The sequence below is a fragment of the Acartia tonsa genome, chromosome 6 (genome assembly GCF_053477335.1).
Source record: "Acartia tonsa isolate MP-2025a chromosome 6, ASM5347733v1, whole genome shotgun sequence".
NCBI lineage: Eukaryota > Metazoa > Arthropoda > Copepoda > Calanoida > Acartiidae > Acartia > Acartia tonsa.
In genome coordinates, this window is record NC_137265.1 from 3,503,555 (window position 1) to 3,519,438 (window position 15,884).

A 15,884-nucleotide genomic window follows, 5' to 3' on the forward strand; every position below is an offset into this window, starting at 1 on the left:
CTCGTGCGTTCAGCAAGGTAGCTGTTCGGCCACTGGAGACCATGGGATCGTGTCCTACAATATCGACCGACTGGCGGAGGAAGGAGAGGCCGCCCTGGATGTCTGGGCTGGGTTCAGACAAGCTATTCACGAGTGGGGAGATGGCGCAGCCATACTGTGCTTACTGTTGTTGATCCTCAAACTGCTGGGGGATCTGACCATCATTTCCCTGGCAGCCGCACAAGGAGGTGTACGGGCCGCCATGAATGCGATGTCACAAGTGTTCCTGTACCATCCAACCTTGTACAGGAAGGCCCTGGCCAGAGCCCGGCTCACCCATGCCAAGTCCCGGGACTTTTCAGTAGACTGGGATGCCATTCCCATTGGCCGGGAAGCCGCCGAGGAAATGGTGTCCATGCAATCGACCGATAGCGGGCATGACCGCCCAGGCAGGCCTGGACCGCCCTCTGGAAGACCCCGCGGCCCCTCGGGAGGCCAGGCTGCCGCTCAGACGGTCAACTTGGCAGCCAGTGCCCCAGCCGCTGCCAACAACAACCAGAATGCCCCGCTGCTGACCGGCCCCGCAGCGGCTGTGCCCCACGCCAACCTGACACCTGCCGGCGCCGAGCTACGTGTCCAACCAAAGCCAGCCTCTACCTTCTATCCCACGTTGGGAGCCCATCAGCCCTGAAAAATCACCACTAGGACTCCATTGAATCATTATCATTTGTATATATCTTAGCCCTAAGGAGCGGGCCGAAGGCCTCAACCACTGTCGGAAGTCTGGCAGGGAGACCCCCTCCCAGCCTTCCGAGGGGAGAGTTGTGGTATTCGGCAACCGTGAGCCATGCCTATGGCACCCCTGACCGGGGTTCGGGGAAGGGCCAAAGGCCCTCCCCCGAGTCCTGGGGAAGGGGTCTGCCGACCCCCTCCCTATGCCTAAAATTAATGATTGAATCTGACAAGCTTTATTATGGTTAAGCTGCATTGTTAATTCCCCCACCCTTCCCAGGGATGGGGGATCATTATTGCCCAAACTGACTATTGTATATGTATTATAATGCTTTTATGTTATGATTATTTATTCCTATCTGTGTAGCTATTGTTTGTTGTATATAACTTTAGTAATCCTTAGACCTTCAATAAAGGAACAACTGAATAGATGCTGTTTGTTATTTAGTGATTGTTAGAGAAGCGTAGCTTCTCTATAGTAAGGTGTCCACGTCTGTCACACTGCCGTAGTCTTTTCGAACTCTGGTGTCTGCCATTTGTCCTAGGCGGATACCACACTATAATATCTGAACCTGACATGTCATCATTATAAATGGAGTTGCCAACCAATCAGCATCAAACACCATTCCTGCAAAAAGTTTAAACTTTTTATTGAAAGACATGTACAATTTATAAATATTTTGAGTCAAAAGCTTTCTAACATATTATCTTAATTGTACTTTTCATAGAATTTTCAAGCAAGTCATATACTGTATACCTAACTGTTATATGTATTTTCACTAAAATTTTAGCCACCTATCCTTAAAAGCAGCCGAGTATGTCCCTCTTTCCCAATGATGTTGCAGATAGCATTATTTTGTTTTATAACTTACCATCAGGACATTTATAGGTAATATTGAAACCAATAGGAGGCGCTGGTTCCATACTCTCATCTACAAATCCACCAAAACTAAGAATAGATAGATAATAATATAAAAACTTAGGAGTACACCTGAAACATTATTATTTTATAATAAAACATTCAATCTAAAAAAAATAATTATTACTTGTGGCTGAAAAGTAAAAAAATATTGTGACATATATAATCTTTTTTATTGGCAATTTCTTTTGGGTTGGTTGAGATACCCTTCCCCAACATACTTATAAAGGAGGATCATATCAGTTCAGCAATAACAAGATCTTTCACAAACGCTGGTTATTTCTATATAAGGATTAAAAATAATGGATTCTCCAGATTTTGTATCTGATCCGTCTTCAAACTAGTACTTATCTTTTTATTCAAATGACTGCCTTAAAGAAGGATAGTCTAAATATCTCTACCTTTTATGTAAATCTAATAAAAGATCTTGACCAACACACTGATTTCTATACATGACTATGATAAATTAAATCTGACCTGAGAGAAATGCCTCCAGAAACCAGGAGATGTGTAATATTTTCCATGAGGGTAGGAGGGGTCGGAGTTCAATTGTAAAGAGAAACCATCTTCATCACAAAGTAAACTGAACCAGGGATTATGCATTTGAATTAAAGCTTTTAAAAAAGAAAACACATTTTAATTGAAAAAAAAATGGGTATAGTCCCTTTCCTGGCAAAGCCTCTTTAGGGGCGTTTCATTGTATTTTCACAGTAGGTCTTCTTATGTTAAGTTAGGTTAAGTAAAGTTAGGGGAATGGCCGCCAGGCTTAGGCAATTGGCCCTGAAAGGTTAGAGCTCCCCGCACAGGGGCTAGAAATAGGGGAAAAGCTACTGTGAAAATACGACAAAACGCCCCTTAAGAGGAGTTGCCACAAAAGGGACTAATAATCATATTACCTTATCATAACAGTTTCTCCAAAATCTATTGTGGTACCATTGTCACTTTGCATGTTTAGTTTTTCTCCCTGAAAAATATTAATTTCAAATTATCAAAATAGTAATTAAAGTTTAGTAATCTTTTTGAAAAATATAATGAATGAAAAGGCTGAATACCCTCGTTTATTTTTAGTAAAATGTCAACAAAAAAAAAGTTCATAGATACTATGAAAATTACGAACTAAGCAGTTCTACCCTTACAAAACTTGTAATGAACAAACAGCTTAACACTTATAAATATAGACCTTGCAAACAAAATATTCCTACCTCAAATTGTGACCACAAAGATATTTGTTCAGTAAGAATATCAATGTGGGCATGAAATGCCTCATTTTCATCAGTTGCTTTTAAAACAATCTCTACAGCCTAAAAAAAATTTAAGTTATAATCTATATAATAAATTAATTGAGTAATGTTTTATCACTTTCAAATGTTCTCACCTGATTATTGTCTAGTATTGTTCCAATCATCATCAGCTTTTGTCCTCTAACACATTGACTTGGTCCAGGAAATGGTATTTTCATGGGTATTGATGGATTATATCTTTGAAACTCTTTCATTAAAATTAAATTTATTAATATACTCTATTTTGTTATATTTAGTACATTAGACTTAACAAAGGCATTAGATAACCTAATGTTCATTCCTCTTTACCTGTAGAGAAAGTCATGTTATTTTTTTCATCTGGACTATTGATTAGTTGAAGTTTCTTTGGAGGGACAGGAATATTTGAGCAAGCAGTGGCTACACACTTTGGTAATTCAGCTGGAACCCAATTCTTGTTCCATCCACATTCAACTAGAAATAAGAAGTTTAAATTTTAATTCTACTAAAGATTTGGCTATATTTGGCATTATTAAGTATGATATTACTATTGTTATAGGTCTGAATGTATGTCCTTTAACAAAATTGACTTAGTTTCTATTTATGATTTGTATAAAAACCTTTAGGGTAGTTAGACATTGGAAAAACCTGAGGGGAACATTAATCTTTTCCATGACGTAACCAATGTTTTATAAATTATAAATCAGAAAATAAGCAAAACTCACCTATTACTTCTTCAACACACTTTCCATTACTGTAACAAAATTTTCCATATGGTCCACAAGTGTAAGATATTTGTGTTTTGTAGCTGTAGTTGCCATTCCACTCCCAGGTTCCTGTTCCAGGTCTGGCTGGAGGCTCTCCACAGTTTACACCTACAAACCAATATCAAATAACTGTAATTTTTATCATAAAATTATAACATTTATATTTGAAAAATTTATATTAACTGCTGTTGACAAAAATCTTTTCAAAGAGAGGGAGTTGATAAATTAAACTGTGGTTTAGTAAGCATTAGCTAATATTTTGGAAGATATTAATAAAAGTTATACATACTTGCTACACATTTTGGCCATATTTCTGGTTCTAAGAATGTTCCATCATTTTGACAAAATACATCATAAGCTTTCAGATCCTTTTATAGATTACTTTCTTTTAATTCGATCCACAATTTTATTACCTTCTACTGTGTCATCTCCCTTCAAGACATTTAGAGAAAAATGTTTTTATACAGCCCACTCTTTTACAATTTATTTCCAAACATAACTGTTTGAAGAATTTTTGAAACCCAACAAAATTCTATTTTTACTTCATTTTGATTGTCATTAAAAGAAGTAAATTCCTTGTCATGTTCAAAGAAAAGGTGGTTAGAGCTGCATGTATAGTTAGTAGCTTCTCCATACTGTGTTTCCTCCAATGCAAAACTTCCCACCAAATTGTGACCCTTCGGAGCCTTAATTTTTTATATAATTGTTATTAAACAAAAATTATTGCTGAACTTTTTAAGTATCCTTTATTTGAAACATTAATTAGTACTGTTTTTTTAGAATTATTGCTTGAAACAAAATATTTCCAAATTAGAATAATATATATAAAAGTTTGCAGATTCTAAATGATCTATTAAAATGTTTTAAATCTAAGTAAAATGTTTAAGTAGGTTGTATATTTTGCTTTTTCCTCGTTAAAAAAATTTCAATTTCTAATATTAGGTTTTACAAATGAAATTACTGTTGGTGGGTAGAGACATGCTACCCAGACACAATTATCTAGAGTATCATAGACTGTCCAAGTTTGGTTCCAGTTGCACTGAATGGTCCTGTTCTCATAAGTGTCAATTAATCTGTCACCATCTAAGGCATTCACATTCAGCTATTACTATTTTCAAGATTATTCTATTATATAAGATTATTAAAGTTTAACTTAGGTTTGAACTGAATAATAATGGAAAGCTATCATGTTCCTGGAGGTAAAAACTGTCTGCCTTTTCCACACTTGTATCTAAAATTTATTAGCAATCAAAGAGTTAATATTGAAAAATGTTTTTATGTAATTTTTTAGGTGTATTGTTTTGATACATGTTGAAAGAGATAAGGAAGGAGAGGAGGGAAAGAAATTCATCCTAGTTGGAAGGTACACACCCCTTTAAATTGTTAAAGTATTGATACATACGTCAGAACAGAACCATAGGATCTTAGTTCTATTTCTTCTGGAGTTTCTAAATCTGTTGAAGTTACAGGATCAATATTCCGAGCCACTCTTTTCAGTGATTCCAATGATTTTTCTGATTCTGTAAATTAAAAAAAGTCTTAACACAATGAATAGTATTGAAGGTCCAAAAATAAATACAGTCTGATTTATAGTAAAACTAGCAACTACACCTACTTTAACCTATATTCAACTTCAGAAATCACAATTATATCTAAGTTTGTACATAATTCTTAAAAGAAATAAAGTATAATCAAATAAAACCAATAAGCAGAAAAAAATAAACTGTTGACCTGATATTACTCCAACATCTCTTTTCTTTATCAAAGAGCTATTTCCACTTGTGCAAGCAACTAGAATTTGGGTTGGATTTTTTTTTTAATCTAACTGTGTGTCTATGATAATTATATTTGCTTATATTAGAGAAATTACCCAAATCAAAATTATGTTTTAAAAAATTTCTTACATTGATGATACCGTTGCAGCAACTTTTTGTCAGTCAGACCCTCATCTTATCACAAGGATAGTGTTATTTTCTAAAAAAATAAAGTTAACAATTCAGCGATACAAGTTTTGGTGAAAAAAATTACATGTTTTGTTTTCTTCTTGATTATTGCTGATAAAATTTAAAATATAAAATTAACCTGGTATAACTCCTAGCTCTTGGAATATAGTTAGTCTCATTTCTTTATAGTTCATTTTAAGAAGCTGAGATTTAGATTTGACAGTATCAAAAAGTGACCAATATATTGCTGACAACCCACACAAGCTACCAGTTTCATCCAAAACAGGTCTTAATAATTTTAATGTTTAGTGTCTTTCATCAAATTAAAAATAAATCACATTTGGGTGGTCTATATGTTTCACATTATTGTATTGAACTAGTTTTAATTCATGACGCTAATATATTTGTGAATTATATAAGAGAACCTTCGGGTATAGTCCTTTCCACGACATCCCTCCATAAGAGGCGATTAGTCGTATTTTTAAAATGGCTTTTTATAGTTTATTTTAGGTTAGGTTAGGTTATATTGTGTTAGGTGATTGCCCTACAGGGTTAGGTAATTGGCCCCGCAGGATTAGAGCCCCCCGCAGGGGCTAGAAATAGGAGAAAAGCTACTGTGAAAAATACGAAGAATCGCCCCTTATGGAGGGATGTCGTGGAAAGGACTATACCCGAACCTTCTACATACCTTGCTGCAATATCCCCAATACTATGAGTTAATTTCCTTGATACGGTTGTTGTCAACAAAGTTCTCAATTCTTCATCTGCACAACTGTGTCTCATTTACATTTTCATGTAAAATGCATATTAGATTATTCCATATGAGATTGAAAACAAAAGATCCCAGGACTAAAGATGGTGATATAATTTCCCATCTAAGGAAGCCTGCAAGAAATACACCAATCTTCGAAATGTCTATATCTTTTTGTTGTTGAAGCTGAAGGCTTTAAATTTTGAGTATTGGGTCTACTTGACAGCAGTTTACCAGTTAGATCAGTGTACTTCTTGCAAGCTTCCTTTAATTTCTTTAAATGATATTTATTTTCCTCATCTATTTGAATAATTGACACCTTGCAATAATTTTTTTATAATTGTTAAACAAAAATATCTGAGACAATCCTGTTGAATTTGCTAAAGCCTCTAAAGATAACCACTCATTTTTAATCAGAGACTCACTTATGCAAGTAAACTCATCATGCAGTAAACTTGACCAATCATTACATTGGACTAAAAAAAAATATTTAATACTTTAAGAAAAAGAAATGAGCAAATAAGAAATAATAACAATGTCACAGTTGTATAATATCCAACTATAGAAAACTATGGAAACAAAGTAAAAAAAAATATTCTTTGTGCTTTAAAAAAATGGTAAAAAGCATGTAAGAATTGTATGTAAATCAAATTTGCAAAGAAAAGTACTCACTACAAATGTAAGTCACATTTATTTCTCTTCTATATCGCTCACAAAAGATATCCAATGGATATTCCCAAGATTGAAAAGTTTGTTTACAGGAGCTCTAAAAGTAGAAATTTTATAGATCTTGAAATTTCTGTGGTGTGGGATGTTTCAGTATGTCATAATAACTACATGAAAACTAACAGGATTAGGGATAATGTGTAGACTAATAATCAGGCACTTCTAATTTATTGCATGAACAAGATTAAAGTCATACAATTAGTCAAAATAAACAGTGCCTCTAGCTACTTTGGGCTTTACCCAAAGAGAGAATTTGGGTAACCCAAAATTTGTTAGAATATTTTTTTATACAATTTTCTTGGGGGCAAAAATAAAGAAAATAAAACTATTAACTGCACATTTATATGATCCATTATTTTTTCTCATGTCTTGGCTTTAAGTAAAACTTGGTGGTAAAATGAGAGCCCAAGTTATTCTATCTTTGGGATATTATGAATGACATTATAATTCCTAAAAACTAGTTACCTTTCCATGACAATTGTGCCTAATAACTTGTAGAATATCTGTATTAATACATTCATCTTCTGGTCCTCCTCTTGGGTCATTTTCTAGATTAATATGTTAATATTTATATATTTCAAATGCATGGATAATATACAGAATACATTTCTAAAGGTGCATATTCATGATTATGGAAAAATTCATTCTAGGTTAGTTTATGTTTAGTAAGGTATAGTACAAGTACAAAGGCAAAGTAAATTCAAAGAAAGGTTAACAAGTTATGCTTGGTGAAGTAGTTAAATTACCTAGTTTTCCATTGCAAATAAGCTTTTTGTTCAGTTGTTTATATCTTCCAAAATATGCAAACTTTGCATAAACATTCAAGAAAGAAAAGCATTTTATTTCTAGCTCCTAAACAACAATTTATTTTATTTGTTGTACAAATCAATTAAAGCAGACAATAATCTGAATGAATATATGTACATTACCATTCCATCAACAACACAATTATGTTGGTCAGGATAACCAATTTCAACTGGATTGTTCTCTATTATACCCTCAAAGGGTACTTCTGGTGGTTTTGGGCACAATGGAGCTGAAAATTGTAATTGATTTTCTCATATTCATACGAATACGGTGGATAGGAACCGGTTCTCATCCATACGAAACAACTATGTCTATCATCGTATTATATCCAGCTTTCTATGAATATAGAAATGTACAATCATAAGATTAAAACCAGTTTTTTTAGCCCGTGCCTTTGGCAACTTGAGGCTAAAAAAACTAGTTTTAATCTTATAATTGTACATTCTATATCTGCAGAAAGCGGTTTATAATACGATGAAAGAAATAACTATTCTTGTATTCATTTGAAACCAATAAATGTCTGGTGGATTAGAACTGGTTATCATCCATAAAAAAAACTATGTCTAGCATTGTATTATATCCAGTTTCCTACGAATATAGAAATGTACAATCATAAGATTATAACAAGTTTTTTTTAGCCGTGCCTGCAGCAACTCAGGGCTAAAAAAACTATTTTTAATCTTATAATTGTACATTCTATTCCTGCGGAAAGCGGTTTATAATACAATGAAAGAAATAAATATTCTTGTATTCATTTGAAACCAATAAATGTCTGGTGGATTAGAACTGGTTATCATCCATATAAAAACTATGTCTAGCATTGTATTATAACCAGTTTTCTATGAATATATAAATGTAAAATCATGAGATTAAAACCTGTTTTTTAGCCCCTAGATTGTAAATTTTATATCCACAGAAAACTGTTTATAATACGATGTGAAAATAACTATTCTAGTCTTTTTTATTTTTATTTTAACTAATCAAGTTATCCAAAAAAAGCATAATATTTAAATATTGTATTAGAATTAAGCTAGTCCTGGATGTCTTGATCCTTTTCAAGAGAGCAGTGCCTTTAATCTTATCAAAGCTTTTATCAACTTACCTGAAAGGCACCTGGGCCAACTGGTTGGATCTGATGGTGTGTTAAAAAATCCCCTTCTATTAAACAAATATATTCATATTAACATATTTCTTTAAATTTTTATTATCAGATTTTTAAGCAGCAAAGTTTATCCTTGAAGTAAATGAAAAAGCCTACATAATAAATCAAAACTATAGTTTTATATTTTCATTCAAATAAAAGATGCATCTCAATAAGACTTTACATTATCTATAATCCTTTTATTTGTTTATAAAGAATTTTCTTGAGAATTTAAATATATTTCTTATGAATAAACTGTTCCTTGATCCATCAGAGCCATCCTGACATTCATAATTAACTTCCAGAATTGTCGGATCTTCTTCAAAGAACATATCTCTCTTGCAAGCATATCTACAAAAAATGATATTTAAATACTTCACAACAGACAAAATGCATCAGAGATTCAAATTTAAAAAAAATATTAAGTTACTTTATACCTTGCTAAACCACCAAAAGGTACAACCTCTCCTTGCCAGTCCAAAAGCACAAGATTTGTCCCTTCTGGTGGTTCTGGAGGCCGCAGGCAAGCAACCCATTCACAATCCTAGCATAAATTTTCAATGTCATGTTTTTCTGTGTCATTTTAACACAAATACATACATTGTTTTAAAACCTTATTCAATCACTTTGTTGTATTCAGGGACAAGGGAACAGGATTCTGACTAACAATTCTAAAATTTCCCCACAATAATTACTTCCTTTCTCTCTTCTTACTCACTTCTCTTTAGTTATAACCAACATTATTACTCTACTAAAATATAAAAAAATCAAATGGAAATAATTAGCAGAATCACAGCCCCTGAAAATAATACTTACAGGGAGTTTATTGATTGCAGGGAACCATTCTCTGTTCCACTGACACTTCATTTTCTGAATTGGGTGAAAATTTCCATCTGGATTTATAAACTCTCTAGCTGCACCACATCCATATCTAATTAAAATATAATTTGCTAGTGACAACACCCACAGTATTTAGGAGCTCTCTTTTCAAAGTGGTAGGGAGAGACCAAAAAATTAACTTAAAGCTATTTTTTTATTAACACCCACCTACACTCATGATTGTAACCCCCTAAAACTTGTTTTTAATCTAAAGATTATTTTCCAGAAGTATCATATTTTCAACCAATCAATTTTAATGTTTATCACACTGCACTGTTTAATGTATATTTCTTCAATGCTAATAAAAATCTTACGTCAATGAAGCATCATAGTTTCTGCTGTATGTTGTATGATTATACTCAGATGTAAGATTCTTTTCTAAAGCAGTTTCAGGAAGAGGATATTCATAGTAGTGAATATGAACATATCCATCATCCTATAAACAATAATATTTAATTGTGGTATTCCATGAATGATTAACAACATTTCTTTATATACATGATTAGTAGATTAACTTTGCTTTAATGATAATAATATATACTTTCTTACCTCTTTAAGAGTATATTCTTCATTAGTTGGTACAGGAGGAGGTATATCACATTGTATATCCCCTAAACAGGTTGGCCAATTTTCTCTTACATTTGTAAACTCAAATGTTCCATCTTCCTGAATATTTATAAACCATATAATCTAATGATAATGTGTTTATATAAAAATACATTTTAGAACTGCTTAACACTGACTTTCTTTTATTAGTTTGTAAAAGCATATCTAACTCTGTAAACACTTAATCAACCCAATTATCAAAATTTGATTTGAAATATTGGCACCCATATATTGTTAAATGTTCATGTTATGCTCATTTAACTTGAGTGAATGTGAAGTGTAAATTGTTTACCTTGCATAACACAGAGAACTCTGAACTAGATCTATCCTTTTCAAAGTACATAGTGTGCTGGCCATTTTGCTTGTTTTTGCATTCATACCATTTTACCATCCCAATCTTTGTCCATTCTGAGGTTTTTTCCTATTTAAGATTCAAATAGTTTAATTTCAAGAAATATTATGTTTTAATTCATTATTTCTTCAATTGCCTTTTACAATATTGCCAAAAGATTTCAAATTAATCTGCTTATGCTTTAGATAAACAGCATATTATCATTATAATAGTATGCTGAAAAAATATTCCTGAATCATATTTGCAAACCTGAATGAAAGAGTCTTCTGGGATGTTAAAAGGGTTTACACAGTGTGTTATTTCACATTCTGGAAGGCTATCCTTGTAAGGATACCATTTCTTGTTCCATTGACATCTAGAAAAATAAAGAATTTAACCCATTAGTGACGAACCGGGTATTAAAACCCGGTTCCAAAAAAAGGAAAAAAAACGGTTTCCAGTCTTCAAATTTCATCATCCTTTTGTGAGCCTCCCCTTTACTCCATTCTTTATCTATTGTCCCTGGAGAGAAGTCTCAGATATGGATCTATGATATGGATAATATGGATCAACCGCAAAAAAAAAGGTGCTTTAGAAAAACGTTAATAACTTTTTTGTTTTTATAATTAAGTTGCTGATTTTTTTGTGAAATCTAATGTTTATTGACAAGTACATCTATTTGTGAATTCGTTTTATTCAAATTATTATTTTTTATATGATTTTTTTATCATTTTTTTACGCTCTATTAGGACCCGGTTCGGCATGGCCATAAATACCCGACAGTTTTAAAACCCGGCTTGGTTTTGGTTTTATGACCCGGTTTTTACTTTTCAACCATTAAATATTTTTTATGATTTATTATTCTTGAGCCACCCTAATCAGTATACCCTAGTAATCTCTATATGTGTCCTCCAATAGTTTTATGCTCTTTTTCTGATATGTATCATCCAATTTTTATATGTTCTTTTTTTGTGTATGTCAGGTTTTTAAACTTCGACAAACGGGCTTTTTTACCCGGTTACGGTGGTCGAAACCGACCGAAACACTAAATTTGAAATAAATTGCTTTGTATATTACTTGTAGCCCTATAGATTACATGAGGTTGTGTAGTTTTCAATTACGGATCGTATCAAAGTTCTAAAAAGTGTTCATCTCACTTTGGGCGTTCAAAAATTACATTTTTCATTTTTTGTCAAAATAACCGGGTATTTAGGAATAAGCGGCTTTTAATGCCGGCAGAAAACCACCCAAAACGGGTTTAAATACCCGTTGTGCATTTATGGCCATGCCAAACCGGATTTTTTGGCAACTTTCCTGTGCATGCCACTAGAGCAAAACAAAAAAATTTGAATTCTGTTTTGACCATTATAAAGCTTTCCTGAAATTTTCAGCTCGATCGGCCCATAAAAGTGGCGCTCGGCACTAATGGGTTAATCTTTGAAAAGTTAACAAATGAACAAAAATATTAATATCTACCTTGTTGAAATCATAATAGTCTCTCCTTTGTTATCCAAATCTACATCAAATTGTGACCCATTTGTACATCTATACTCAATGGTTGTGTTATAAATATTCTGATGAAATAAAATAATTTATTTCTTAGAATTAAGGTTTAACAATTAGATAACTGTACATTAACTACCTCATTTTGATTGTTAAGCCAGGTAATGGACCCATTAATAGTTGGTGATGGGGGTGGGTCACATAAAACTGTTTCAGTACAGTTCGGCCAGGCGGCAGGAACTCCATATACACCTTCATTTGTCAAACATTGTACCTAATAATATGATAATTGAAGGATTTTAGTTGTGAATTTACTCAATAAGTTATTTTGTTCTTTTATCTTGTACATCTAAAGGGGAAACATTCAGAAGAGGTTAGATTTCTTTGGGAAAATATAGTTTATTTGGCCTCTGTTAAGAATTGTATTTAGAAATTTCTTTGAATAATTAGTGTCTACAGGGTTTCATTATATTGTGTTATGTGTATTAAATTTCTAAGACAACATAGGGTCAAAATTACACTTGGAAAAAATCAAATTATCTTGAATGAATTCTTTAAATAAATTTTATTTTCACATACCTTAATTTCTGTTTTAGTAGGATCAATTTCATTATTTTCAAAAAAGTGGTTTGGCTTACATTTATACACAACACTGGAAGAAAGAATTATTTGATATTTTTTGTCTGGAAATTTTTTTAGGTTTTCAAAGATGTTTCTCTAAAGCAACATAAACTTTTAAATGCGCTTGAGGAGTAAAATTTTATATTTCTTATTTATTCAATTTAGCAGGCTAACTTTTATTTTAATATTTTATTAAGACAAAGCATATATATATAATATCCAGATAATAATTTTCCTGTCAGCAAAAGGAACATGAGCAGCTGTTACTTGGGGAGTAACTTCAAGGTTCAAATTATATTTTGCATCAGGATGTGGATGACTACCATCTTCCAGGTTGGGATGTCCACAGTGATGAATACTACACTGTTTCAGGAAATGATAAATTTTAAATCTATTATTTTTAGCATTCTGTTTGAATATTACATGTATACTTGAATTTTAAATCTAAAAACTACTTTAATACCTTTAATTGTTGAATATTGATGGGATATGTTTTTTTCCACCTGCAATTTGTTTCAACAGATGGCTTTAAGGATACGGCATCCCCTTCTTTTATGTACATTCTTTTGTCCTAGTACATAAAAATATCATATTATATTTATATGTAAAACTCTGTCTTACATGTCACCTTTTTTAGGGGCTGTTATAGTAAGTTTTTAATATAACCGTAATACCTATACTTCTTTCATTTACAAAACATCAAAATTTTCAACTCTCAAAATGAAAATGCTGGTGCAATACTGTTTTTTTTCTTTCTTTCTATTATTATATAATTTACCTTGCATTTATAAGATATTGTTGAGTCATAGGTCAAGTTTTCTGGCTAAAATTTTAAGCATAACAAAATAGAAAAAAATGTATTCATTTAAATTTTTCTTTTAAAAGATGATAGATATGCCCATTATACAAAATGTTTTGCTTAATTCCTTGGTTTGAATGAGATAATCCAATGTACCAGGATCTTCACAAAGTATGTCGTTAACACAGGGATCCCAGGAATCTATAAATTAAAGATACATTAATCTTAGAGGCTACTTAGCATCATTAAAAGTATTAAAAAGTTTATAAGAGATTTGCATTTTTACTTTGAAAAATTGATAACATTTAGATGTATCATATAATTTTTATAATTTCATCATTATTCATAGATTATGTAGGGATAACCTGGGTATTGAAAATAACCAGTTTCAAGGCATGAAATTACTGTTGTATTATCAGCGTCTTCTTTTTTGTCTACTTCACTATTTCTGAAAAAAATTTGAATTTGTTTGGCATTTTATGACAATTATTTAAGAAACTAATAAGTTGATAAAATTAATAAATCTAAAATAATAACCTATAGTAACCATTCTTGCAAGTAAATGTAAGTGTTTCTCCAATTAAAACTCTTTCATGAGGTTGGAATTTATATTCTGTTGAGTTAGCATGAAAAGCTTTGCCATAGTCGACTCCATCTACCAAAGGTTCTACAGTAGCATTTGTACAATATGCCACAACACAACTAGATAAATTTATTATGTTGTAAAATCATTTGCATTATAACATTATAACACAAATGTAGAATCATGAATCTTTGTCTATTTGCTGACCATAAATGGAACTATGACATGTTTGTTTTCCATGCACCTTCATGTAAAGTATATAAAATATCTAATATCAATCTAAATAGCAAGGCATGATATGACTGAAAAAAAAAAAATACCCAAGATTTTCAGGGGTGACAGTAAAAGCTTTGGACCAAAGGCAAGTTCCAGGAAGACTATCTTGTGGATCTCCATCTTGTCCCTTAATCTGAAGTCTTCTATCTTTGCAGTACCAACTAAAAACAATAATGATACAAAATGTTTAATTTGAATTGTAAACCAAAATCTAAATTTGTTAGGTTTTCATAATAGTATGTAAACTTGCCTTGTCTCTTTCATATATTCAACTTTTTCATCTGTAGGAGTATGAGTGCCAATCACTTCAGTTTCCAATTCATGTGGATCACAATATTTGGCTGATTATAGAAAAACAAGTTTAATTTAAATCAAAATAATTTTCTTTTCTTTATGTTTACTATTGTTTTTAAAAAAATTAAATTACCTAGCAAGCATAGAAACAACCTTTTTTTTCTTCTTTAAACTTAAATTAATAGTCTACACCTGAGTTGCCATAGCACTGTTTGGCTACTCTGTACCCAATATAACCTAACCTAACTTGAATCAAAGTAAAACTCCAACTCACAAAAAAATCACACCCACCCCCTCCCCACATATTCAATGAATTTCAAAATAAGAGCAATTGGTTTCTGTGCTGAACCTGGCATTCTGAGAGAAACTGCTGACTTACTTTTAACACATGTTGGCCACTCCACAGAAGTGAAGGTATTATTTACATTACAAGTTACATCTAGTTGATCTTGTGTAAAGTCATGCTCAAACTTATTAATTCCTCCTGCATCACATCTATCATAAATATAAAAAGAATACAGAATTGTCCTTCTAACAGATTGAACATAGAAATGTCATGTAACATAGTATAGTTCAAAATTAATAAATCTCATTACACAAATGTGATTTTGTCTCCATGTCTGGGAAGTTTAGTGTCTGACCAAGTGTCCCAATCACCATCTCCTCCACCACCTTTAATTATGAAAATATCCGTTATTATATAAAGAAGTAAGCTTTTTTTCTGTCTGTAGCAAAGGATCTCGATAATCACTGAAAGGATGTGGTGAAGCTTCTTAAAGGTCCTGAGGTGATTTTAGGCTATTTTTGCCTTCCATATCCCTTTGAATATAGAGCCCCTAGATGCTTGGGGCGCAAACGCTAGCATTGTTATATTATCAAAAGTTTACTGAACCATACTTGAAAATAAAGACAAAATTTTTTTTTCTATAATTTTCTTACTGCATTTAAAATACCTTACCTAATCTGAA

The 15,884-nt window shown here is 32.2% G+C and overlaps 3 protein-coding genes and 3 long non-coding RNA genes across 6 annotated transcripts; all 6 read right to left on the bottom strand.

Annotated features, from left to right (window-relative positions):
* Positions 1-2,929: 2,929 nt before the first annotated feature.
* Positions 2,930-4,636, bottom strand: LOC145321476 (uncharacterized). Its single transcript, XM_080162897.1, has 6 exons — positions 4,618-4,636; positions 4,293-4,342; positions 3,946-4,024; positions 3,615-3,764; positions 3,220-3,363; positions 2,930-3,118 (listed from the first exon to the last, which is right to left on the bottom strand). The coding sequence occupies exons 1-6, from the start codon at positions 4,634-4,636 to the stop codon at positions 2,967-2,969; spliced, it is 594 nt and encodes a 197-aa protein (XP_080019023.1). The 3' UTR covers positions 2,930-2,966.
* A 213-nt stretch (positions 4,637-4,849) lies between these two features.
* On the bottom strand, positions 4,850-5,452 carry LOC145323228 (uncharacterized). The gene is made up of 3 exons (XR_013880887.1): positions 5,388-5,452; positions 5,059-5,176; positions 4,850-4,887 (listed from the first exon to the last, which is right to left on the bottom strand). It is a non-coding gene; the product is annotated as an uncharacterized LOC145323228 (long non-coding RNA).
* Positions 5,453-6,474: 1,022 nt separating this feature from the next.
* Positions 6,475-9,037, bottom strand: LOC145321478 (protein eva-1 homolog C-like). The gene is made up of 7 exons (XM_080162898.1): positions 8,986-9,037; positions 8,006-8,112; positions 7,823-7,928; positions 7,542-7,624; positions 7,023-7,116; positions 6,715-6,826; positions 6,475-6,484 (listed from the first exon to the last, which is right to left on the bottom strand). The coding sequence occupies exons 2-7, from the start codon at positions 8,006-8,008 to the stop codon at positions 6,475-6,477; spliced, it is 408 nt and encodes a 135-aa protein (XP_080019024.1). The 5' UTR covers positions 8,009-8,112; positions 8,986-9,037.
* Positions 9,038-9,224: 187 nt separating this feature from the next.
* Positions 9,225-12,999, bottom strand: LOC145321479 (uncharacterized). The gene is made up of 9 exons (XM_080162899.1): positions 12,923-12,999; positions 12,483-12,617; positions 12,317-12,414; positions 11,111-11,216; positions 10,802-10,930; positions 10,445-10,569; positions 9,841-9,955; positions 9,462-9,568; positions 9,225-9,375 (listed from the first exon to the last, which is right to left on the bottom strand). Exons 3-9 carry the CDS (start codon positions 12,328-12,330, stop codon positions 9,225-9,227), a joined length of 747 nt encoding a protein of 248 aa, XP_080019025.1. The 5' UTR covers positions 12,331-12,414; positions 12,483-12,617; positions 12,923-12,999.
* Positions 13,000-13,893: 894 nt separating this feature from the next.
* Positions 13,894-14,786, bottom strand: LOC145323279 (uncharacterized). Its single transcript, XR_013880909.1, has 4 exons — positions 14,667-14,786; positions 14,301-14,465; positions 14,129-14,211; positions 13,894-13,964 (listed from the first exon to the last, which is right to left on the bottom strand). It is a non-coding gene; the product is annotated as an uncharacterized LOC145323279 (long non-coding RNA).
* An 86-nt stretch (positions 14,787-14,872) lies between these two features.
* Positions 14,873-15,574, bottom strand: LOC145323438 (uncharacterized). Its single transcript, XR_013880980.1, has 3 exons — positions 15,513-15,574; positions 15,296-15,411; positions 14,873-14,963 (listed from the first exon to the last, which is right to left on the bottom strand). It is a non-coding gene; the product is annotated as an uncharacterized LOC145323438 (long non-coding RNA).
* Between the last annotated feature and the right edge of the window lie 310 nt (positions 15,575-15,884).

Excerpts from the sequence above, each read along its gene's own strand:
- LOC145321476 (XM_080162897.1), bottom strand. Across the intron at positions 4,025-4,292 it reads TTTGCATTGGAGGAAACACA|GATCTGAAAGCTTATGATGT; the intron begins GTATGGAGAAGC and ends AATCTATAAAAG. Across the intron at positions 3,364-3,614 it reads GTGTGTTGAAGAAGTAATAG|TTGAATGTGGATGGAACAAG; the intron begins GTGAGTTTTGCT and ends TCTTATTTCTAG.
- LOC145321479 (XM_080162899.1), bottom strand. Across the intron at positions 10,570-10,801 it reads AGTTCTCTGTGTTATGCAAG|GAAGATGGAACATTTGAGTT; the intron begins GTAAACAATTTA and ends ATAAATATTCAG. Across the intron at positions 9,956-10,444 it reads ACTCTTAAAGAGGTAAGAAA|ATATGGATGTGGTGCAGCTA; the intron begins GTATATATTATT and ends TATTTTAATTAG.
- LOC145321478 (XM_080162898.1), bottom strand. Across the intron at positions 7,625-7,822 it reads TATTTGCAATGGAAAACTAG|AAAATGACCCAAGAGGAGGA; the intron begins GTAATTTAACTA and ends ATATTAATCTAG. Across the intron at positions 7,117-7,541 it reads GGCACAATTGTCATGGAAAG|AGCTCCTGTAAACAAACTTT; the intron begins GTAACTAGTTTT and ends TTCTACTTTTAG.